The sequence below is a fragment of the Psittacula echo genome (assembly GCF_963264785.1).
Source record: "Psittacula echo genome assembly, chromosome: 2".
Classification (NCBI taxonomy): Eukaryota; Metazoa; Chordata; class Aves; order Psittaciformes; family Psittacidae; genus Psittacula; species Psittacula echo.
In genome coordinates, this window is record NC_137737.1 from 37,413,066 (window position 1) to 37,436,959 (window position 23,894).

Genomic DNA, 23,894 nt, shown 5'->3' on the forward strand with positions numbered 1-23,894 from the left:
AATTCAGCACAAGGTATGGCACAAGTGATCCCCATTTTCTAGTGGCTAACTACACTGTCTCCAACCGTGTTACCCCTTTTCTTCCATCTCAACGGGTATGCTTCATTGGACTCCCAGGGGCTGTAACACAGTTGGACTTTCCAAATCCCATCCACAGTTTCAGAACAGATTTCAATATTCTCCTGTGCTTCACAGAGAAGGTAAGAAGGCAAGTTTGTCTGGAAAAAGCCTCCATGTATTCTGAGGCATCCTCAAAGCAGCCAGCATTCTTTTTGTTTTCCTAAAAGAGTAAATGCTGGCCACAGTTAGATCGTTCTCAGTCAATTTTCTCCGCTCACAAAGGCAGTTATCCCTCTAACAAGGGCCACACTGTGCCCTCGGCAATATTCTCCATTCCCCACCAAACTGACATGCACACGGATCATTCAGTGGGAGCTCTCTCTTGCCAAGGAGATTCAGACAAGTCATGTGGTCCCATGCAGTCCACGATAGACCCCATCAGGAGACAGAGCATTTTCCTGCCTGACAGGCCTCTCCCAGGAACACACACACTGTGCTTCATCCCTAACAGTCTACTGCACAGCCCTTGGGAAGTACATGCTGCCTCCCTCTAACACCAGGGCTGCTGCTGGGCTGAGAGGCCATAACAAGCAGCACGAAGGAAAGCAGAGAATTAGGGTGAAAATTCAGGGACACCTTTAAAAGAGAAAAAAAGAAAAAAAAAAGACAGGGAAAAAGATTCCCAACTCACATTCTCTCTGCCTACCCACTTGTTTAGAGCTCCAACGTTCTCAGAGCAAATGTATAAAATACCAGCTGAGCAGCACAGATGAAACAATATGCCCACTGGGCTTTTTTGCTTTTATGGAAACCAATATTCTTCCCACATAGTTACATTTGCTCTAGGCTAAAAAGAGCTGATCTGGTTTCATGCTTTATGGACGGGTTCAGTCTCAGTGTACATCTCTGCTGAATCACAGAATAATCATATCATTAACTTAAACCTCTTTTTAAACAAATTTTGTTTAAGAAATAAAATCGGAAAATTAAGGAAAGCACAAGACAAGTTTTTAAAGAAGAATGTGCCAACTCATTTGTACTCTTGGTAGTTTGGTCAGACTAAATTTGCTTTCATCAAACTGTCTCATGCAAGGAGAAAAGAAAATGAGCAAATTAACATTTCAGTAAGAGTTTAAAAAGTTTAAAAGTTTTTTAAAGACCAAGAGCACGGGGCACTTGACACATTAATTCCTCCAAGGGATCTAGGGCTAAAATTTCTGGTTCCATATTGCCATTTTGACCATGCAATTTTTTAATTGCAATGTGCATCAAACTATTATTGCTGTAACTTGTAACAGAGGGTATTTTCTATGAACCTTTCTGAGCCTACTCACCTCAAGACAGTGCACCACAGGTGGAAGAAAAGTTTCAGAACAAACTGAAAATCCCCAAACTGAAGAAAGCAGGGCCCAGAGAGGAGTTAGCATTATTAGTACCAGCAGGGTTGGTATCAAGCCCATTTGCCCTTAGAGGTGCAAGTTAGTATTAGTGATAAGGGGAAAGGGCACTGTCATCCTCACTGCAGTCAAACAAGGGGTCATTCCCGTGTGGCATAAGTGCTATAAGAGCAGGCCAGCACTTGACAAGCCCAGAGGCTATGTCTTCACCCATTCACTATTCATTCACAAAAGAAGCCTCAATCTGCAGGCTAAAGTACATAAGGCAGGCTCTTTCCCTGTGGGGAACACTGCACACATGGGCTCTTTGGTAAATACAACCAATAAATCAATAAGAAAGCAACTCTAAGTCATACTGGAGAGGCCTGAGGATCAGTTGCTTTGTAAGGACTCTCATTATCCATTTATTGCAGAGCTTATTCAAGACTGGCTGTTTCAGGCTTACGAGGATAAACTTCAGGGTACTCCCAAAGCAGACTGGTATCTCTCCTAAAACCTCCAGGCAGGTACACAGAGACATAAATCTCTAACTCTGCAATGGCCCAACCCAAGGTGAAGACAATGATAGGAAACAGGTTATCAGAAATTCAGTATTGAACCAGGATACACTCAGCAATGGCAGTTTACTGTAGACAAAAGCCTGCAGTGATGGTGCAGGCTGCCACCATCATTGGGAATTGCTATGGGAACGACTGGGAGGAAGCCTACATAAAAAAGAAAATTGATAGTTAATGTTTAAAGAATACATAAAAAGAGGTTGAAATACATTAACCAAACCATTTACCAGATTTATCAATCATCAAACAGAATGGGCCACAGAGCAATAATGCAGCTACCTACTTAGTATACTCTTAATCTCCTTCTACAAAACACAAATATGAAAACTTTATTTTTTGGCTTTGCTTTTATAAGTTCAGACTTACTCAGTTGAATTAGACCGTGGCCTAAATCTTTTGCCTCTGACTTTCTTTCTGTTTCCTCCTATATTACCTGAAAGAAATCAAAGGATAAAGACAGACAGTAAAACAACTTGAAACTCACCTGCATCCCATGCCAAGCTGTATATTCTTTTTGCATCCCCAGCAAAAGAGTCATTACTTCATTAGCTTTAACCATTTAAAAGTCACAGGTCAGTCCCTCTTGATTTACCTCAGACAGCTCAACCTGACACTTAGATTATCTTTCTCTACTTTTCACTGCAACTGTGCGGAGCAATAAACTCCTTAATTTCAGCTTTCATTTGAGAAAATCACTACACTTCGAGAAGAATACTAAACACTTCCTGACAAAATCACAGAAGCTGGCAAGAGTGTGAGTAGATTTCCTTCTCTTTTTCATGTTAGCTCACACTAGAGGAATGGGAGAAATGTCATTTCTACATCACAAAGCATTGTGTAAAAAAGTACTTGTGTAGGGTGCTGCCAGATCTTCATTTCAGGTTAATATCAGCACAATTTTAAAGTGGCATGATGCTGTCTTAAGATCAGCTAAGCTTTCAGCAGAGCAGCAATGGTGCAGAGGCTGGTTTCCACTATGGCTAGCACAGTGGTTCACACTTACCTTGCCAAGAATTACTCCTAGGCCTCCCATTTTCACAAATGTCTGAAATATGTTTTGTGTCTGGGATCCTTTCACTCCAGGAATGAGATAATCCATTTGACCTGGAATAGGAGGGCTCAGATGCAGTTATTGTTAAGGGTGTTGTCTCACATCAGTGTTAGCTCAGCGGTTTAGAGGGTCACATTCCCGAGGCCGGTGACACAACACAGCCTAAGGTCTGTCTGCACTAGCAGAGCCTCCAGGAGTTCTGGTTAAATGCTGCAGTTATGCCTCACATCTGTCCCTGCAGCAGCTTGGTGTGCCCACGTTCAAGAGCCACGCTTCAGCACTGCCTTCTCGCATGTCTGCTGTGGAAAGCACAAACACCAGCACACACCAGATTTCCTCTGGGTTTGCAGCTCTGCCCCAGTTCGTAGCTGGAAAATGCTCTTCCAACTGTGCTCATCTCAAGTTTTTTTTATCTCACCGTCAAGCATATCCTGCCTGCAAGCTACCCACTCCCTCCCTGTGCTGCTGTAGGAAAGCCTGGACTGCTTCCCTCACCCCACTGCTACCAGCCTCAGGGGCCTGGGAATCTGTGATGAGCATCCTCCCACCCACAGTTTGTAGCTCCAGTGAAGGAGGGATAACTCATGTTTGCTAATTTTGAATTGTTGTTATGTTTTGTCAGCCAGTCACTGCATTATGCATTTCTAATGCTAAACTCAAAGCCAAAACACCAGCCATTATATCTAGGTGCTTGGTGCAAACCTAAATTTTTCTTTCGTTTTGTATTCCCTCTGGGAGCTAGAGGTGTGTGTGGTGGTGGTGTCCAACACGTGGGATTTTGCAACAGGCTCCCTCCTGTTGAACCCGAGCTGCAGCTGAGCTCTTTGTCAGAGATCTACGATTATTTCCAAAACAGAAGAAAACAAGAGGAAGTAGAAAACAGGTCAGAATAGATGTCTATTACAAAGAAATTTTGCTCAAAGAAACTATTTCTGTTGTTTCTAAGTTTGGATACTCTTGCATTTTTCAGCCTCTGCTTTCCTTGGAGGGCAAGCATCTGAGAGATGCTCTTCAGTTTCCAGAAGACCAGGCTAAAACACAACCACACTGAAGTAAGCCCAGGGTTTCATCAGTTCAAACTTAGTTACAGCATGAAAGGTCTGAGAATTAACAGATCTACTGACAGATTTTTTAAACATTTTCTCTTTTTAAGGGTCTGTTTTCAGGTTCACAAATGCCTTGCTATATTCCGGTTTTGGTGCTTCATAATAGCAAGGGTTATCATAAAGTTGTGTCTTAATCCTTGAACATCCTCTGAATACCAGCTAACACTTCATAGTGCCTTCCAGCATGGAGAAACCCAGGCAGCTAATGATCCAGTCACTCTAACATCTTGCAAGAGATACCATCCCTATCTGCACACAGAGCAAATCAAAACCAGCTTGGAAGGCAGGAAATAGCACTTTGGGCATTCAAAGAGTTGCATGGAAAGACTACGTCAGCTCCACCACAATGTTAATGGAGTATTTGTCAGACTTTTCCAGACTTGACAGTGCACAACATACCTGAACTGGTGGCGGGGAACAACAAAACTCTCTAGTACAGACAGACCTTAGAAACCATTACCTTTTCTGAACAAATAATAAACAGAGACACATGAAAGAAATGAAGTATGAAAAGAAACACATATACTGAATGAAAGAAGAAACACATTAAATGACATTCATTGAAAAAGAAACTTTTTTTTCCTAACTGGTATTTGAACCTGCTTACACAAAGCTATGAAAATTTGCTTGCCCAAGACTTTTCTCAAAATTTATCCAGATGAGAAAAGATTCTCCAACACAAACAGTGCATCATTTCAGATTAATGCTTGCTCTCTGAAAAAAAATAATTTATCCACTCACACATCCAAAAAGCTGAATTTTAAAATCAGAAATCATTAATTAATCACTGCTACAGTTTTCCTAAAAACATATTATAATAGACTGAAGTTGCATATTAGATTAAGTTGCTATACCCAAATAGCAAATGTTACTGCAAGTGTATCCCTGCCATACATTTCTCTCTACTTTCTTTGAAATAACAACAAAGAAAATGGCTTCATCAGCTCTATGGTTATAGACTGCTCAGTAAGGCACTGAGAACTGAATTGCAGTTTTCTTATGAAGCAGTTCAGGATTGTCTATCCCTCCCACGACACAGTGCTTCCTGTAAATTGTTTTAAAGTGCTAGCTGGAGATTTTCATAATTAAAGGATCTCTAACTGCAGAGGGATTGTGGGCATCGTGACCTAACGACCTTAGCAATTACAAACCACTCTCAATGCTTTTCAATGATTTTTCCATTTTAAAATATTGTCCTTTTTTTTTAAGTAACTGGAACAATAACAGAATTAGTGAAATCTGATCAAAGGCAAAATCTAATGCCCTCCTTGGTTACTTGCAACAGCAAGCACAAAACGACAGGAAGTCTTCGTAGAATTATTTTCTAAGATAACAGTTGGTGACCATTTAGTATATTAGTCTAGTAAGTGGAATAAAATGCAAGTACCGTCATCTTTAATGTGAGACAGCAAGAGTATTACCCAGTTCAACTCAGTGACTTAATGACACTGACACATAAAAATAGAAAAATTACATTTATATTGAACATTTTATAACTATTATTGAAGCAAGACAGTGCTCCTTTTCTTTGATTACATGACCATGTATATAAGAAAGTTGCAGAGTTGTTTTTTTTTTTTTTTTTTTGAACCAGCAATTATTATTACAGTCTACTTGAAAACAAATCTCAAGCAGGAAGATGACGAAAATTTGCTTAACTGTTTATTCTGGCCTAATTGTAGTAAATAGCTCAGAGCATCTGGGAAAAATCAGTAATCAAAGCACAAAGGATGCCATTTCAAACACTCCACAAAGAAAGAAGAAAGAATCAAACCTGCTGCAAAACAATGAAATGTTCTGACTAATGGAATAATGGGTGATGGAACAGGTAGAAATCTGAAAATGCGACAGAAAAGCAGACCTCTTCTTAGAACTAGATGCAGAGTTTGTGCTGACTCCAGGAGGCATGTCGCTATAAAAAGAGTCGGCCTCTCCAGGCTTTTTTACATAATCTCCCTGGGGTATTTGTCTAAAGTATAATAAACATCGTCGAGTCAGAAAATATGACAGGCACCAGCACACACACAAACATGCACAACATTAGTTTAAAAGAACGAGAGGCAAGGATAGCGATCCTTGAGGAAACCTGTTAACCACACACAATAATCCTATTAATAAATAATTCAACCATCTGGACAGAAAACTCCCACATGCTTCTGATATGTGCAGAAAAGTGGATTGTGTGGTTTTGGTAAGGGAAAACAAGGAACATTTCACTGATAAACTCTGATTACAATTTTCAGAGTGAATAGTTTGTGGTTCTTGAGACAAATACCCATGTTCAGACATTCCAAATAGCCCACTGTGCTCATTGCAAAAAGCATCCCCAGGTACAATACAAGCGCTGCAGCCTGAGCTGAATAACATGCCTGCATCAAAAAGGAGCTCAGGAAAAGTGAATGTTTTTTTCTTTCTGAGGTAGATCCTTTCCATTTAATTTTTGTGATCATTATTGAATTCAAGAATAGCAACTAACTGAATTGTTTAAACCTCAGGAGGAGAAAAACCTCATTTATTAGCTGTTTTCTTGTGCATGGGAAATAACGCCAGTGTCGGAGGTTCTCAGCTACCTCAGTAGACTCAATCTGCCAAGACACACAAAACCAATTCCCCACATATCTGACAGTAGTTTATCCTTTTCCAGTACCAGAAGCTTGGTTATGGTGCATAAAACCATCTATGCTTTTGAAAGTCCTAATCAAGCTGTGCAATGTTTTTCGCAGATAATGAATTCATCGCCAGCAGAAAAACTGCCATGCAAATATTCCGGTTACACTTCCATCAAGCTGAAAAATCCTCCCTAGTACAAGTAGCTACTTTGACAGTTGTCTGTATCATAATACCAGCAACTTAATTATCTATTCAGCCTTGCACTTCCCAAGGCCTTTTTGTCTACCCTATTAAGATGCACATTTATCAGAAGATTGATTCACAGTCAGCCTGTGTCCAACTACAGACCTGAACGGGGCTCTCTTCGTTCCATTTCTGAATTTCTAATGCTCCTAAAGTATTTAAAATATTCAATTACAAGGCACATAAATCATTAGCGTAATGCAGTACTTCCACACTATCTCCTCTAACACCTCTCGGTCTCAGTTCCTGTCCCATTCCTCAGCTGATACATGTCTGTGTTGCGAGTTCACTCAGTGTGGGCAGCTCTGCTCCCCAGAGTTCCTCCAGCAAACTGTTCTCTCGCTACACCATCAGAGATAACTTCTCCCATGTAGCTGTGCCGTTAAAGCCACACTATCCCAGCCGGCAGAATACTTGCTAATTGGCTCTTTTTATTACTTTCAGTTGACACGTTTCCATTGCTTAGCAATACCAAATATCATTCCTTATGTAATGCTCAGAAATACCTCAATGTCTTGTTTTCATCTTTAAGGAGTAACCATAAACTATTAGGAAAAGAAAAAACAACGACACTCTGAAGACCCCACTGGAAATCTGTTTTTATGGAGTGCTCCTTGTACGTATCTAGAATTATTCTATTTAGAAGTCAGCCCACAGAACTTCATTTCCTGCATGGAGATTAAATTATTAAATATCCCCACTGACTGAAATATCCTCCATCACCTTCAAAAGCCTCAGCTTGCTTATGCTGGTTTCCACTCTGCCCATTCTGACAGACACAGCTGCAGACTGACTGCATCCTCACAGCTCTCTGTCCATATACTGATTTCTGGAGATGAGGGAATTTGAAAAAGTCAGATTCCATTAAGACTCCAATGAGAACATGCATGGTGCAGTCTCCTTCTGTATTTCAAGGCTTTAGCTGCTCTGTCCTCAGCCAACACTGAAGCATCGACAGTAAAGTGACAAGATGGCGATGTTAGTCTGCATTTACAGATACATCATGTTCCACTAAGCAGCACCAAACCCTGAAATGCTGCGTCCCTTGTGCCAGGTAACATTGCCTACCCACCAACCTCTCTGTAAGGCTTGACTTCAATAGCTTTGTCTTCTTCCTGTTCCTGCCACCTATCTGACCTTAGAGTACACAACCAGCACTTGGCAGTGCTTTTCCACTTTTTTCAAGTATTTTGAGCCTGGCAGAGAAAGCACTACACAGGCAGGGGGAATGGAGAACAAGCACAATGGGTAGCAGCAGCAACAAACAAAGCAGCAGCTTGGACCAGGAGGCAGCGATACAGGCAGAAAACAGGGGAATTTGTGAAAAACTCTTATTTGGGGGCACTAGAAGAGGAAGGAGCCAACTCCTTTCCAGAAGACCCATCTGTCAGGCAGATGACTGATCAAAGGGAGATGGTCTTCCAGGAGCCAAACCCAAGTCACTAGAAACTGTTTGGGTTTTGGCCACAAGCTTAAAATGGTGAAAGCCCAGCTCTGTGCTGAAGACAGTACTGTGCTTTAGCTACAGATCAATCAAGCAGGGTGGCAGGAAAGAATGGGCTCTTCAGTTGCATAGCAATTTAACTGCATTGTACTTTTAACTGCAAAGAAGCTCCAGGCATGAAATTTGTCTCAGAAGGCCCCCGAACATCATGTTAATATTAATTATTCAATTCTCAGCCTCCCAAGAACACTTTTATCTCTAATAGCAGATTTTCAGTCTCTCTTATTGGAAATATTCTCCTGTTTTCCTAAATAAGTTGGTCTACCTCAGAAGTAAACATTATTTTTGCTACTGGGTTCACTGAAATCAGGATTTCAAGCAATACACATAGAATAAATACCAATTTCATATATACAAGCAAATATTCTTTAAAATATGGTAATTCATCACTTCAATTTCTTTATAGCATATGAATGAGCAAGAGAAAAGTAGAGCTATTTTCAGAGCTTTCTAATATGCATTCCATAACTTTTATCACATACCTCTGCCTTCTGTAGTTTCTTTCCATATAAAGAGAAGACAAAAAAAGAAGAATGAGTTATGAGTATGCAGGCATATGTGGTCAGTAAAAGAAAAAAAATGTAAAGAGAAAAGGAAAAAATAGCAACCATATAGCATCCATTCTGTATGCAGAATGAAATTTTTGCTCAAATGTTTCTAAAGAAAACACTTCTGAAATAATCATACTACATCAGAATAAACTTGGAAAATATATTCATGTTGATGGCTAAAGTCAGTGCTGAGCTGGAGATGCAGTTCATGATGAGTTTAAGTCTATTCACTGTGAAGCTGCTAGTGAAAGGTGCACCCTCCACCTTCAAAAACTAATCCCACTGGCTATGTGTGATCTCAAAATAAGCCCTTAACTTTTGGAGTTGTACTCAAAATAGAAGTCCAGATTTTCGGATAGTGCCAGAAGCTAAGGGTGATACACCAAAAGAGCATATCCTACCTTTTTACTATCCTAACCTTCGTGCTTTTTTCCAAATGCTTCTTTTCTTACGTATTGGAGCTATTCTTCAGCGTAACAAAACAGCAGGCGATGTGCCAGTTCATTATGCCAAACCACTAGGGCTGTGTCCTAGCTACAGCAGTGCCTGCAAGGTGAGCCTGCCCTGCCCACCAAGCACATCAAGGACCAGTGGATGAAGGACTTCAAGAGCCAGTTTCACCCAAATACAGGTGACAAAGTAAGTACCTTAAATCTTTTCTTAATACATGCAAAATGCCTAAACCGCTCTGGTTTTAGAAGAAATTCACAAAAGGAGAAAAACTGAAAAAGATCAGTCAGGCTAAAATAATGCATTTTGCCTCCTAATAAGCGGAACACTGACAGCTCTACACCAGGAGAACTTGCACCTTATTTGCAAATTACAGATCTCTCTCTTACTGAAAAAAGTGCCTGAATTAATTTCAGGTTAAGCTGACTAAATATAAACATCTATTTAAGGAAGCCTATGGTTAAATGCTTTACTGACTGACTGAAGGCTAATCTTGATAAATTTACTTCATCATTAGGAAAGATTTATAATTGAGTCAGACTGTATTCTTGTATTTCCTTTGTCAGATACAGTAAAATCACAACCTGATCATCTACAAAAAATTAAATAACTAAGAAAGAAACAAATTTCAAACCTGGATCAAGCTCTCCAAAAGCACATACACATGTAAGAATTACCTGGAACAATGCTAATACAACAAAAATGTCACTGTATAAATATAATCCAAATAAAATTTGGATTTTTTAGATTATGCTTGAATTGTTCTTATAATTAGACATCAGATGAAATAAATGTATTTTTAACCATATTAAGAAAAACACAATTTACTTACTTGTAACCCCAACCAGTTATTCCTAAAACGAGAGCCAACACTAAAATGGTGCCAGCAATAGCCCCTATTATTATATTTGTGCTAACAACACCTGGAAACACAAGAAAGGGGAAAAATACAGAAGGTTTTAGAAGAAAAATATACAAAACCAGTAAATGCACTGTCTTTCAAAAGCCTGTTTGGACAATTTGCACTAGGCTGATCGACTGCAGCCAGTGATATAATCTTGAAGTATAGCATGGACATAAAAAGATCATTGATACATCAAGCTTTGACCTTTGTGTCTGTTTCCCTTAACTGAACACTTGCTACATGAGAAAATTGTGCCAGGTATGCCAATATAATGTTATCAATATTAAACTGCTGTAGCTTATATCCTTATGAGCTGCCTAGCAAATACATGCTTACATTGGAATAAAAGTGACTGTTTGGATTTGCTTAAGTCCTTTCCACAGCTGAATAAACTAACCAAAAAAGACATTCTGGAAGATGGTAAAGCTGTCTCCTAACAAGGATTTTATAATAAAAGACATTTACACCCTAATTTTTCCACAACATATCTTTCTCATCTATGTGACCCTAAAGATGAACGTAAATTTTACTCAAATATGTGTGCCAACATTCCACATACTGGCTATGTAATAAAAGATTTACTCTACAAATAAAAACGAATCATGTAACACTACTTTTCCATTTACATATGAAAAGTCCAAGTAACATTTTGCTTGTCCTGATCTATTAAATACTTTGTAAGGCCACTCAGATGACCGGGACAAAGAAGATACAACTGGACACACTAGTACCAGTCCTAAAAGGTGGGATGAGTGCTTGTCAGCAACACTGCTCATGCCCAGCCCCAGGTCTGAGACCTCATTCATATACTGAGCACTTCTGCTGTGGGAGGAAGGCAAGGGAATGAGGCTCCTAATGGTGCATCATGTTGTATGCTAACTGAAACAGTAGGAGATCTAGTTTTGCTCAATGAACCATCCTCAAATCCAAGCCTTTGCAGTTACTTATAAAAATTATAACAACATACCTTTATTGATAGCATCTTTATCAAAATATAGATCATCTTTGATGCGAGAACTGCAATCTTCTCCTCCCCAGAATCGGTCACAGACACACTTTATTTCATTGCTACAAACCTGCAGCCAAAAGCGCAGCTCAGAATAAAATCGTAAAATCGATCTATTCCCCTAATTAGTATCTACGGTACAGGGACAGTCATACAGCCCTGATTTTGCCTGCAAAGTTTTCAAAACATTTTAAATATACAGCAAATTTTAATTTATATATTAGATATAAATGTATTAAATCTATTGAATCTATGATTATACTTTATACATAAAGGTGTGTAATATGTATTACATACATTCATATATTTTAATGTAATCTATATTTAATAGAACCACTTATAAGTGCTTTGGGAGACTGAACCTCAATGATCACTTTTTTTTTTCCCAAAATATGATGAAGTGGTTAATTTCAAATTAAAAGGGGAGTTCTAATGCAGTGCAAAAGACAAAAACATTATGACAGAACAACTCCTTTGATCTCAGCTCAGCCATAGGGATTTTCAAACTGTCTGCAGGTCAAGGGGACTTGCCAGGGCTGTGCACCAAGCACAGAAGCTGCCACCAGCCAAGAACCAGCTCACTGCCCTCTTCTCTAGAGCAAAGTAACTCTCAGAATCCACCAACTTTATGAACCTTCTTGGCTGTTAACGCAATAAAGAGGGAATGAGAAAGAGCATGGGGAAGAACAGAGACCCAAGTTTCTCAGTTCATAATACCTTTATATTCTCCAGTATTGCCTGAGGAAATATCAATCAAGTTAACAGAAGTGATAGTGAAAGAATCAATGAATAAATTTTTTGCAAGACTAATACATACTTACTGTGACTCACTGTTTAAGATGCCTTGACTGCTATGCATTATGTTTACTTAAGTGCTTTCTCCCCTTTTCCTTTCCAAAAGCTTCTTCAGCTTCAGAGACTTCAAAAGTCATGCTGCTGGCTTCCTGAAAGGTCTAGCTATTATACTACACAAAGCCAGGTACCGAGCAAAAATGGAAAAAAGGATTAAGGAGTACAAGAACATACACCGTGTCCTGAACAAATCTGGCTATCTGTGGTGCCTGGACAGGTACTGAAGTTGAAGGCCTTGGTGGGGAGGCAGCGATGCTCAAGGCACACCATGTTTGGCCCGCAAGGCGTCCCGTTCTCCACATAGCCAAGGTCCGTCTCCTCATCAAGCTTTACATGGCCACCACTGCAAGACAACCAAGAGGACCCTGGAGACTTATGCTGTGATTACATGGGACTGCTTGAGAAGCTGGGCTTTGGGCTGCTGCCTTCTGTCTGCATTATACAATGCCCAGGACCAGGAAAGAGTAAGTATTGGCTTATTTATCTCACTGGCTCTAATGTGAAACAAACCAAAACACAGTGTATCTACATCAAACAAACATAATGGTGAAAACAAAGACCATTTTTCCTGTGTAAGAGCCACTGTTATACAAAACACTGAGTTTACTTGTGTAGGATTTTATTACATCTAACAATTGCGTGAAGCTATAAGAACACACCAGGTCTATAATTGTGATACAGCTAACATATGGCAAGGTATTAAGCTGCCAGTTAGCTTTGGCAGTGCAGGCATATGTGTAAGTATTTGAGTACATTAGGTGCTTTACAAATATTAAAGAATGTAAAATTCAGAGGCCAGAGAAGAGCATTATGTCTCTACAGGCAAAATTAACCACCACATAGAGTGGACTGCAAAACAGCTGCATTCCCCACATGCAGTCAGTTTCCTGAAGCTTAACATAAGTTGAGCTGTGATAATGGTTATGTGTTAATAGAAAAAAAAAAGTAATGGAAACAGTTGTTCTCCACTTAGGAATGAGAACGCTGCTTTTCTGTGCAAGATGGACATTAATTGTCTCTGTTCTGTTCTCACAACTTCCAATTACCTGCAATTGTAGACTTTTCCAAACTGCAGGATTGACGATGTGATTTCACCATCCAGTTCTCCAAGTCTGGGGACACTGGATATATTGGAGCACAGAAGGTACCCACAAAGCACATCCCTGCATTGAGAGAATAAACAGATACTCATGGCAAAGAAAATGGACAGTCAAAAAAATGTGTTTTTCTTTTCTTCACTTGCTTTGTAACGTGTTTGTCATTCCTTGCTTTCCTCCTACTGACAGAAACACCCTTAAATAATGTCTTGTTTCCCAAGAAGATTATTTTCCTTTGAACTTGGACTGGGAACAGAATCTTTTTTTATGATGTATTATCAAAAATGCTCTGAGCAATAGCAAGCAGGGAGCTGTCAAGAACAAACCACATAAAATCGATCAAAATATCCTATCAGGATATAATAACTGGCCCATAAAGGAGATCAGTAGATACTGGCTTTAAAACAACTCTCATATGACACGTATGTAAGGGAACTAGAGATACCAAATCTAATTCAGCTGTTGAGGGGACTTTACAACTCATATGCAGAGACTTATGTGTGTCAGGAAAGAAGGGTCTGCTCTCCTGTATTACTGCGTATTTTTACTCATGTAGTTGTAATGAAACAAAAGTAAGGTTATAAGATCTGCACAGAAAGGTTGAAAAAGACACTGCTTCACCTGTAGGCAGGACTATGATTCAAATGGCATTGACAGAATGGAGAACTCATCTGAAACACCAGGGTGCAGTTTGACAAGGACTGGCAAAAGGTTCAGAAATAGGCAGAAATAATCAACTGCATAAATACAGAATGCGAAACACTGGTTTAGGCAGCAACTTGCAGGACATAGGAAAAGTTACAATACAATGGAAACCAAACACAACTTGGCAATGCAATGGCACAGCATAAAAGGTGAACACCACACTGAGACATGAAACCACAGGCTGCTCTCCTTTGCACTGCTGAGCCTCACCAAGAGTCCTAGGACAACTTTTGGTCTAAGTGCTTCCAAAGCTTGGATAGCTTCAGGATTTCCTGCACTAAGATCTGCAGAAGAAGGCTTTTTGAGCCTCTACATGCCAGCCAAAGAACTGTATCAGGAATAAAAATTCTCATACCAGTTGTTTTCCAAACGCATTAACTTACTGTTTATTGCACTGTATCCAAGAGTCCTTGTCTCTTCCACAGTTTCCTTTCTCAGTCCCTTCAATATTCAGCTTCTCATAGCAGTACTTGTCAGCAGCTGTCACTTCTAAAAACAGAGACAAATCTCTTCTAAGATGATGAAGACTTTGAAAAGCCAGGTCCTGGAAAATTGGGATGCGCTATTAAAGCAAGCAGAGCTTCTCAATCTGTGAACTGCCGTACCATGGTCTGCAGGTGGCCTGTGAAACTGCACAGCATTCTCAATGAAAAGGTTTATGTCGGCACCATAGGACTGTTCTAAAATTTTGTTCTGACTGACCAGGGTTTATTGCTCTATAAGCCACTGAAAGAATCACCAAATATGTGCATATGCTCCCCAGGTGGTTATTAATGAGAACTTAAACTTAAGACTTCAGAAAAAACACCATTAAGTTATCCAACACTAGAGAAAGAGCTGGAAAAGAGGATGGAAAGACAAAACGAGGAGGGAAGAAGGGGAGTGGCATACAGTGCTAGCTGTTTTTAATGGTTCTGAATACATGTGTCCCATAATTTTTCTTAGCTAAAATAATCTTTCAAGCCACACGAATTACAACCAACATAGAAGCAGTAACATTCACTTACTTTCACCCCAGATATATTTACATTGCCGGTCCCTGGTTTTACATCTTCCTCCAAAACAAATACCCTAGAAAGAAGGAAAATACACAGACAAAGTTTCAAATCACTTGATTTTCCAAAACATCTATTTGTTTAATGTACAGATTTGTTACATTCCTTCTATTGAGGCAACTAGTATGTGATTCTACTTTCTGTTCACTTTAATGCTTAGCTCCAAAAAATGACTAGTACCCAAAACTCAGGAATGTTAGCAGAACAGTCCCAGGTGACTTCCAAAGATCTTACATCGAAATCCATAAAAAGCAATCTATAAAAGCAGAAAGAACATAAAACAAATTGAAGTGATAATTACCTGCTGGTTATCACATGAATATCCATCCATTTTATGAATATTAGGAGAACACTACAGAAAGAGAAAATAACTGATAGATCACAGATCAGTCAAGCATGGAAGCAAACTATACAAAAAAAGTATATGGAAAATTACTTCAGTGTCATGCTGGTTTTTTCAGCATTAGCAGGTTTAATACAATTTTTATACACCTTACTACACAAAACAGTAACGTTCATAGTGATTGAGAGACTACAGGTTGGGTTTTTTTCATCTCTTGGGTAGAAAATATAAAAATCACCTGACTGGAATTTCCTGTGCAGTTCTCTGCAATATCACAGTCATTCACTGCTTCTCGGCACAAAACTCCTTTAGGCTCAAACTGAAAAAAAGAGAACAGAAAATTAATGTCTTGTTTTCTCCATATCTAGCCTTAAATGAAATGCCTCCTTAAAGTTTTAACTGAAATAAAACCACAAAATATTCATGTGCTAACTGATGTGGTAAGACTTTCCTTTCCCTGGTGCAGACATTGCACCACTGAAGCCACTAGCCATTTACTGGTGCAAGTGGTACCACTCCCTGAGGCACCCCTTCCCAAGTGCAGGGCCGAGCACGATAAGTGCTATCCTGCAACACGAGACCCCGGGGTTTACCAAACCAATACAGCTCTAGGGATGTTGGGAACTGTTATAAATGGTCTTTTGAGTTGTCCTGATTAACACCACCTACATTCACATTTTGCAAAATTCTGCCTTTCTCTTCACTGGTCATTCTCTATGTTGGTAAACCCTTGCTTGTGTCATTGCAAAAAGAATGTAGATACCCACAAGCTTTTTTTTGTTCTCATAGTCTTTAATATGGTGCCTGTGCAACTTGGATGCTTGAACAAAATTCACCCACATTGGCAATCTGCTGATTTTTTTTTACATTACATTAAAAATAAGGAATGTGCTTAGGGAAATGTGATCTGTTCCAGCATAATCTGTGCTTTTGCTTTTTTTAACATCAGGATGAGTACAAAGTCAAGAATGTGGTCCACAGTTATTACTAATGTTCCTCCTAAGGAAATGAAACCCTCATAGTAAGTCCACAGACAAAGATAAAAATATCACACATAGTATGCCACAGTTTTAATAACATTAAGAATAATTATCATTACTACTAAATGAGTATAAACAACTATTTGAAGTCATATTTAATTGGGCTCTCAACAGCCAAGATCTGGCTAAACCTCCTTTTACTATCTGCTGGTATATCAGGAAGAATATGTTATAGTTTACATTGGTCTTGATTCTCTTTACTCAATGGGATTTCAGTTCAAACATAAGGAGACACAGGTAGACCTAACAGAAACTCAGTCAGGTGTCTTTTATCTAGATAAACACTTCCGAACAATTCTGCTAACTGATTTTTAGGTTTTGTTTCTGGGTGGTTTTTTGTTTTGATTTGGTTTTGGTTTTTACTATATCCTTTTCTCAGGCACTCTGTGGTATGATTTTCCCATTCAGTCTCATGGGGCAAATCCAGAGCAACAGGTAAGGCACTGGGAGCAGCAAATGAGTAAGGATGTGCATGTTTGAACAAGGACGTGTAACGAAACCTTGTGGAACTCCAACCTGATTCAAACTTGTCTGAAACTGGAAGGCTTTCATTCACCTCTGCATTTGATCACAGTCCCTGCCCCAAGAAGCCAAGCCTTGAAGACAGAGAATAGCTCCAGACAAACCAGATTTCAGCCCGTTTTAAAGAGTAAGCTTTCAGAAAAGTAATCACACGATCTGCAAGGAAAATGACATATGCTGTGGTGTCTGCAGCCACCTGAATGCATTCCCGGCAGGATGCTGCAGTGAAGGTCACTGCCCTTACCCGGCACTTCCGACAGCAAAGCCCGTTGCTGCACTGGGAGCCTGCCGTTAGGGTGCAAGTATTGCAGCACTCTCCTCCTTCGCTGGCACACTCCTGAGGAACACACACACTTATAACAGAATACATGGGAAAAGCAGATGAACCCCGAGTTCTCTTATTAATTCTTGTCTTAGCACACTACCCAAACAGATTTTTAATCAGGCTTTTAGGCCTCTGGAGGCAGAAGACTGCACATACTGTAGGGCATGAAGCTGCTGTTTCCTATGCAATACAGGAAATAATTTTTCTAACTTCACAGTGTCAATCATGAAATACTGACATGTTACACTGATCAGAGTCATGTTCCCATCTAGGAAAATACTTTCTATTACATCTTTTAAGCCTGATTCTGCACAGGTAGCTATTACTATTACTATTCAGTATTTATTTTGAGGTGAGGCACTGGAATGGGTTGTCCAAGGAAGCTGTGAATGCTCCATCCCTGGCAGTGTTCAAGGCCAGACTGGACAGGGCCTTCAGCAACCTGGTCTACTGGGAGGTGTCCCTGCCCATGGCAGGGGGCTTGGAACTGGGTTGGTCCTTTCCAACCCAAACCATTCTATGATTCTATGATTCAATCTATGTGATGATAAAATAAAAAACCTGTCCCACATTTTGTTAAATATTATGGAAAAAAAGCGAGAAATAACATATCCTTTGGCATAGGATCTTAATATTAAGTGTCTTCCTCCATGTAATATTAACAGCAGTGATGGGCAGCACTAAGCCCTACAGAATCTAGTTACCAATTTAAAGTAGACTGCACTTACCGCTATTGTCCCACAGTCACACTCTTCTCCATCTTCCACAAAGCCATTGCCACATTCTGGAGGATCCAGAAGCTGCGGGGCAAAATCAGAAATCAAAGGGCATGTCTCTCCTAAGGGAATTGTTGTCATACTTACTGCATAAAATATGGTTTTTCAGTTAACATTCCAACTTAATTAACTGAAAAACAGTACCCATAACTCAGGGAGAAGCAGACTAGAAACACCACAAAGGAAATGTGCAGAGAATGAACAATGCTGAGAATTAATTCAGCAATACTGCCAAGTCACATGGTGTCTTCTGTGCATGAGTGCCATTTTTACAGCAGATTCAGTCTGAGCAGAAGTCACAAAACAAAAGGTGTGACAAGAAAGGAAAAAAACCAAAACAATATGACATTTTCATTACTTCACAGGGTTGCAATTGCTGTTGTTCTGGAATTCAAGTGAGAAGGACTCTGTCTTAGGTTGAAGCATGTATCATAACTTGAGAAGGAATAGCCATTAAAATATTGTCCTTTGGTAGCATGTGGCTCAACAATGAAGGGAAAGGGGAGAGGCTGGGTTTCTTTATCAGTTTGTATTGTAGTCAGATGCTTTTTCCTTCCTTTTTCCTCTACCACAGTTGAGAACTTTCAGCAGTTTTCCATAAGCATGTGTCACAGGCAGATGAGAAAGTATAGCTGGTGAGGCTTTCTCCCTTTCCCTTCAGCCTCCCCACTAAACTGTAACTTAAAATATCTAAATCTGTATATTTGTAGAAGTACTTTCCCAGAAGGAAGACTCATTCCCCATTTTTTACATAGGATCCATGCTGTGTTCTCTTCTAATGGACACTTTTATTCTGTTCTTTCTGGTTTTGTTGTTTCCCTTTTTCTCAAAATTTCTAAAGGTAAGCCTTCAAAAAGAAAAGAAAATGTTTTATTTCCTTTGGGCATAAGAAAACATAGGAGTAGCTTTTACTACATAAGAAGACATGAAGTTGTGTCATCAAGACTAAAATATCGTAAATTCTCATCCAAGTTCTCCAATTAAAATAAGATTGTTCCAGAAACCACTCTGCTTATGAGCCATCTGCACAAGTACCTCACTTGTGGTGCAAAGCGCGTTTCCCTCTGGCTGCTGCCTTTCTGTCAGTAGTCCACAGGATGGAGCATCACCCCATGTACTTCGCTGTGTCACAAACCAGCCTGAGGCTTGTGGCATAGGCTGATGTGCTATTATTAGATCCCCTATTGAAATGGAAATTTGACTGCAGCATGAAATGCATGTGTAGAATTTAACATTAAATGTAAGAAAGCAAGTATCTTTAAGAATTATTAAAGAGTTGTTAAAACTGCTTGCTTCCTACACATTTTTCCAGGCAACTTAACTTCATCAGTGTCTCTAGCTGCATTGCACAATACAAATAGATGGAAGTAACAGAGCATCCTGCCTTAAAACATTGGGCCAATTTGCTGCAATACATAGCAACAGCTAAATACAAAACAGAAGAAAAAAAAAATTTAAAGGCACATTAGATAACTTTCCCCCTGAAGTCATATAATTGATCCATTCATTTGAAAAAAGCATATGTTTAATCTGCTCCAGCAGTCACTGATGTAATTTTCAGGAATACAGCTGATCTTACAGTGGAGCACTGATGAACACTGCACTTTGTCACGTCAATTTTCTTTTATCTCATATTTCTTGGAAAGGAAAAATAAGTTTGTGTTTCACCACTCTTGCTAGGACAAGCACGTCTTTGACAGCCTTGTGAATTAGACAGACATCCACTGACAATAACTTTAAACTAACACAAACAACAATATATAGAAGAGTCTAAATCACCCTGGCTTCCACATCTAACTTTCACATTTCCACACGCCATTAGAGAAAATTGGAAACGCTGCCAATCTAAACTGAGATAAGAGTAATTGGGTTTTTTGAGTGACAGATGTGTCGAGGAACATGATCACTAAAACAAGCCCAAGTAGACACATTACACCATGGAAACAATTTACTCAGCAAAGAAATAAACCCACCAGTACTTCTCCCCACCTTTAATGAGACAGGAAAAAGCAAACTTCCAAAACACAGGTACATTTTAAAGAATGAGAAATCTGTCATGAACCAGGACAGAAATCTTACATCTTATTAATGAATGACCGTGCTTTCTCTCCACTTTTAATAGTACGTTCTTTCATGAAAATGAGACCTTTGAGAGATAAGCAGACTCAGCTTATCCGGATTTGACGCTTTCTCTTCCCCTCTCTAATACTTATTGAAATTCTGTGATTGTCAGAAGATGCAGTTTTTTCCTCAGCCACTCCAGAATAAATGTGCATCACTCCAGAAATTAATTTCTCTTTTACATATGTGACCATCTCAGCTATCAGGTGTTTTTTTCCACATTGACTGCCTGTCTGCCTTGGCCTCTTTCCTTTGCTTGATAAAAGACTGACATTAAACAGAGTATAACATTAATTATATATAGAAAAGAGTCACAATCATTATTCTGATTACACTTTAACACATGTTTCTGTAAATGGAGCAGGAATATAGTGAACCTGCTGCAAATCCTCCACTGCGGAAGCACTTACATTGTGGGTGGAGTTTCTTTAGCCTTGTTTTGTATTTTTCTCCCTTAAATGTCTCAGTCAATCATTTGATAGCCTTTGCATCTTTCACATGAATACACCTGTTTAGCAAGCCAAAATTGAGACAACAGAAGCAAAGAAAAGGCAAATGCTATCTCAGGATATTCCCCACTTCTAATTTTCAGGACTCAATACAGCAAGACCTGTGATTTCATATTTTAGAGGCAAATTTGGAGGGGATGGGTCAGTCATTTAAGTGGGTGCCAGTGCTTTTGGAGCTCTCTTCTCCCCAACCCTTTAGGGAGGTAATGCACCATGCCAGATGAGTCAAGGTACAGTGGCACTGAGGACGAGCGGCCAGCACTGATTTGCCAGTCTCCCCTGTCTGAAGGGCTACCCAGCACAAGGCAAGGGCGTGCAGAGCCACACAGACTGACCTGGAAGGAGCCAACACAGGACTAAGATGGTCCAAGAACTTCTCACTAGACACATTTCTCTCCCAGCAGACACAGCTGAGGGGATGACAGACCCTGGGTGACAGTGACAAGGACCATGTGGGCAGCACCTGGGGAATGAGGAGTGTGGCAAGCACCCAGCAGGCACAGGGTCTCCTAGCATCTGTTCCCTACTCCTCAGGGCTTTTCCTCCTGCTCTGCTTCTTCCAGCTGTAGAAAAACTAGTCTGAGTTTTCAAACTCTGTTCTGAGATCCACTGTAAAAACTCTTCCTTCTCCAAAAAGCGAGAATACCACTGCTGGCGTCTGCAAAGCTGCTGGGCTGCACGGTAGTGGACCCCCTGCAAAGCCTCTACGAGCCTTTGCTTCATCTTGGGACAGATGTAAAAAAAAAAAAAAGCAATCTTACTTCAGCTTCCAGAGATTCGTACCAAAAGACATGAGTTCAATTTCAATGAACTGTGCAAAAGTTTACCAAGACACTTGAAACCTCATCAAATAAATTCAGCACCATATTGTATATTCAACATTCAGAACAAATTGTCTGAGGGATGGTTCTAGGTCAAAGCCTGTAAGAACTCTGTTGGACATGAAACCACTTATTAAAAAAATATTTAAATATAATTTCCAAGCTACTATGAACTAAAATAAGCTACTTTCACTCATATGTCACCAGAAAATTTGGAGGGAATCAGAAATATCAAAATTACAGATGCTATTTTTTTTCTAACATTACCCTTTTCATTCTTCCTGGTTTCATATATATTAGAAATAGAAGTAAGCTCATACTTACTTTGGTTGGTTTATTGAAAAGGCAGGCTCCACCTCCATTGTTTAAAAATTCATGATACTCTTCAATATCACACTTGGAGAACTTGCTTGGAAGATAATACCTGCACAGAAATAAGGTAGCAGGATTACTTTCTGTAGTGCTTTTTATACTACATTTCTTTTTTTTCTTTTTTTTTTAAATAGGAGGAGAAATATAATGTTTTACTTTAGAAAATGTACAAAACCACACTTTAGAATCAGGGTGACTATCTGCCTGTAACTCTAATTTGTAAATCATTTTAGTAAATGATGAAGACCTTTCAGCAATGACACAGAGCTCATAGAAAGTGAGAGGTCTAAAACATTTCACTAAGTTATTTCATGCCAAATAGCACAAATCTTATTACACAGTGTGTAGTTCTCACAAACATGACCTGTTCCACTAACGGGCCTGATCTTACTTATCTTATTTCCTCCTATACATACTGCAGAAAACAAAGATTGCTCATAGCTAATTTCCCTCCTAGATGAAATTGCTCTCCTGCCCTACAGAATTTTTATATATTTTATATAATAGAGTTATGCCATTTAAAAACATGCTTCTAACAAACATCAGATAACATTTTGGTTTCCCCCTCTCCTGTGCACCCCTGAATAAATTTCATTCAAGTACAGAGAGCTAACCTAAGGCATAGTATACCACCTAAAAGTAATATGATGAGAGAATCATATTCTCAAAGAGAGAATCTTTTCATGAATCCTTTCTACAGGGAAAGATTTTTCCCTAAAGTATCTTAAGTGATCTTTATATTTAGGTTCTTACTCATTAAAGTATTTATGCTTCAAGCAGATTTTGATGTCTCACGGGCTTTCCTGTATCAGCTCATCACTGGATGAGAAAATATTAGCAAAAATTCCATACAAAATAATCCTTCATTCCAGGGAGTGATGGCTTGCAAAACATAATCAGTCTTCCATCTATAGTGTTTATGATTTAGGTCTGAAGACGACAGAGACTGTGTGATTCACCAACCTTCATCAAAAAGCTAGGCGCCTATACCTAATTTTTTGACAGGTTTGGACTTCAGAAAAGAATTTATAGGCCATTAGATAACGAATCACTTTTAAAGAATAAAAAATGCTTCTAAGATTGTTTTTTTAGCATACCAAAAATTAGAAAAATCCTACCTAGCATGTTTTTAGGTACACAAGGTGAAAAAGGCACAAATTCATACTTCCAAAGAGCTTTGAATGAAATATGCTTCTTGGTTCAAAACTGTTCTGACAACAGAGCTATTGCAGGTTACTTTGAAATGAATTTAAAAATTTGGAGCATTGTCTGTACCTAAAACTAGACTACAGTTTAATTCATACACATGACAGAAGATAGGCGATATGAAGATCTGAATAGACACATTAGAAAGCGTTAAATTTCATCTAGCAGCAAAAATTTGCTGATTCACTAGTCATTAGACAAAAACTCTCCAGTGACATTACATGTGGGTATAAGCACATTCAGCCTCCAATGGGCACAGTTTTTCTGCCATTATCACAGAAACTGGAGGACAAAAAAGACGCTCCTGACTCTTTGCAGTGCCCTGGCTTGGCTGTTGAGCCCTGTGCTTTGTGGGTTAAACCAGCAGTCACCAAAAATCCTCACTTATCCTCTCATTAACTCACTTATTCTCACATTTCTTTGGAAGCGTCTTTTCTACATATGCTAAACAGCCAATACCTTACTTTCTGAAAAAAAATTAAAAAAAATAAAAAAATATTCACAGAAAATACTCTGCTGAACCGCAACAGGCAAAAGTTTGCACACCTTTCCTTTATGTTATTATACGAAGGACATGATTTTCCTCTAGTGCAACACCTTACCCCATGTCTCCCATTATGCATCCAGACCACGTGTCCTCACACTTACACTCACCTGACAACAACACAAAAAAATAATAAATTACATTTTGGGTCCAAAATAATATATTTA

At 39.2% G+C, this 23,894-nt stretch overlaps 1 protein-coding gene across 1 annotated transcript in view; it reads right to left on the bottom strand.

Annotated features, from left to right (window-relative positions):
- Positions 1-23,894, bottom strand: part of ADAM22 (ADAM metallopeptidase domain 22) — a gene marked incomplete at both ends in the record, with an annotated part of 132,212 nt that overhangs the window by 12,716 nt on the left and 95,602 nt on the right. Inside the window, 16 exons of the mRNA XM_080611025.1 lie at positions 2,381-2,447; positions 3,018-3,118; positions 5,946-6,140; positions 9,011-9,028; positions 10,362-10,452; positions 11,401-11,509; positions 12,466-12,634; positions 13,338-13,454; positions 14,477-14,582; positions 15,101-15,164; positions 15,450-15,500; positions 15,730-15,810; positions 17,298-17,390; positions 18,107-18,178; positions 21,930-22,029; positions 23,786-23,837. Of these exons, the coding sequence (XP_080467151.1) occupies positions 2,381-2,447; positions 3,018-3,118; positions 5,946-6,140; positions 9,011-9,028; positions 10,362-10,452; positions 11,401-11,509; positions 12,466-12,634; positions 13,338-13,454; positions 14,477-14,582; positions 15,101-15,164; positions 15,450-15,500; positions 15,730-15,810; positions 17,298-17,390; positions 18,107-18,178; positions 21,930-22,029; positions 23,786-23,837 (1,486 nt within the window). The remainder of the gene's footprint in view (positions 1-2,380; positions 2,448-3,017; positions 3,119-5,945; positions 6,141-9,010; positions 9,029-10,361; positions 10,453-11,400; positions 11,510-12,465; positions 12,635-13,337; positions 13,455-14,476; positions 14,583-15,100; positions 15,165-15,449; positions 15,501-15,729; positions 15,811-17,297; positions 17,391-18,106; positions 18,179-21,929; positions 22,030-23,785; positions 23,838-23,894) is intronic.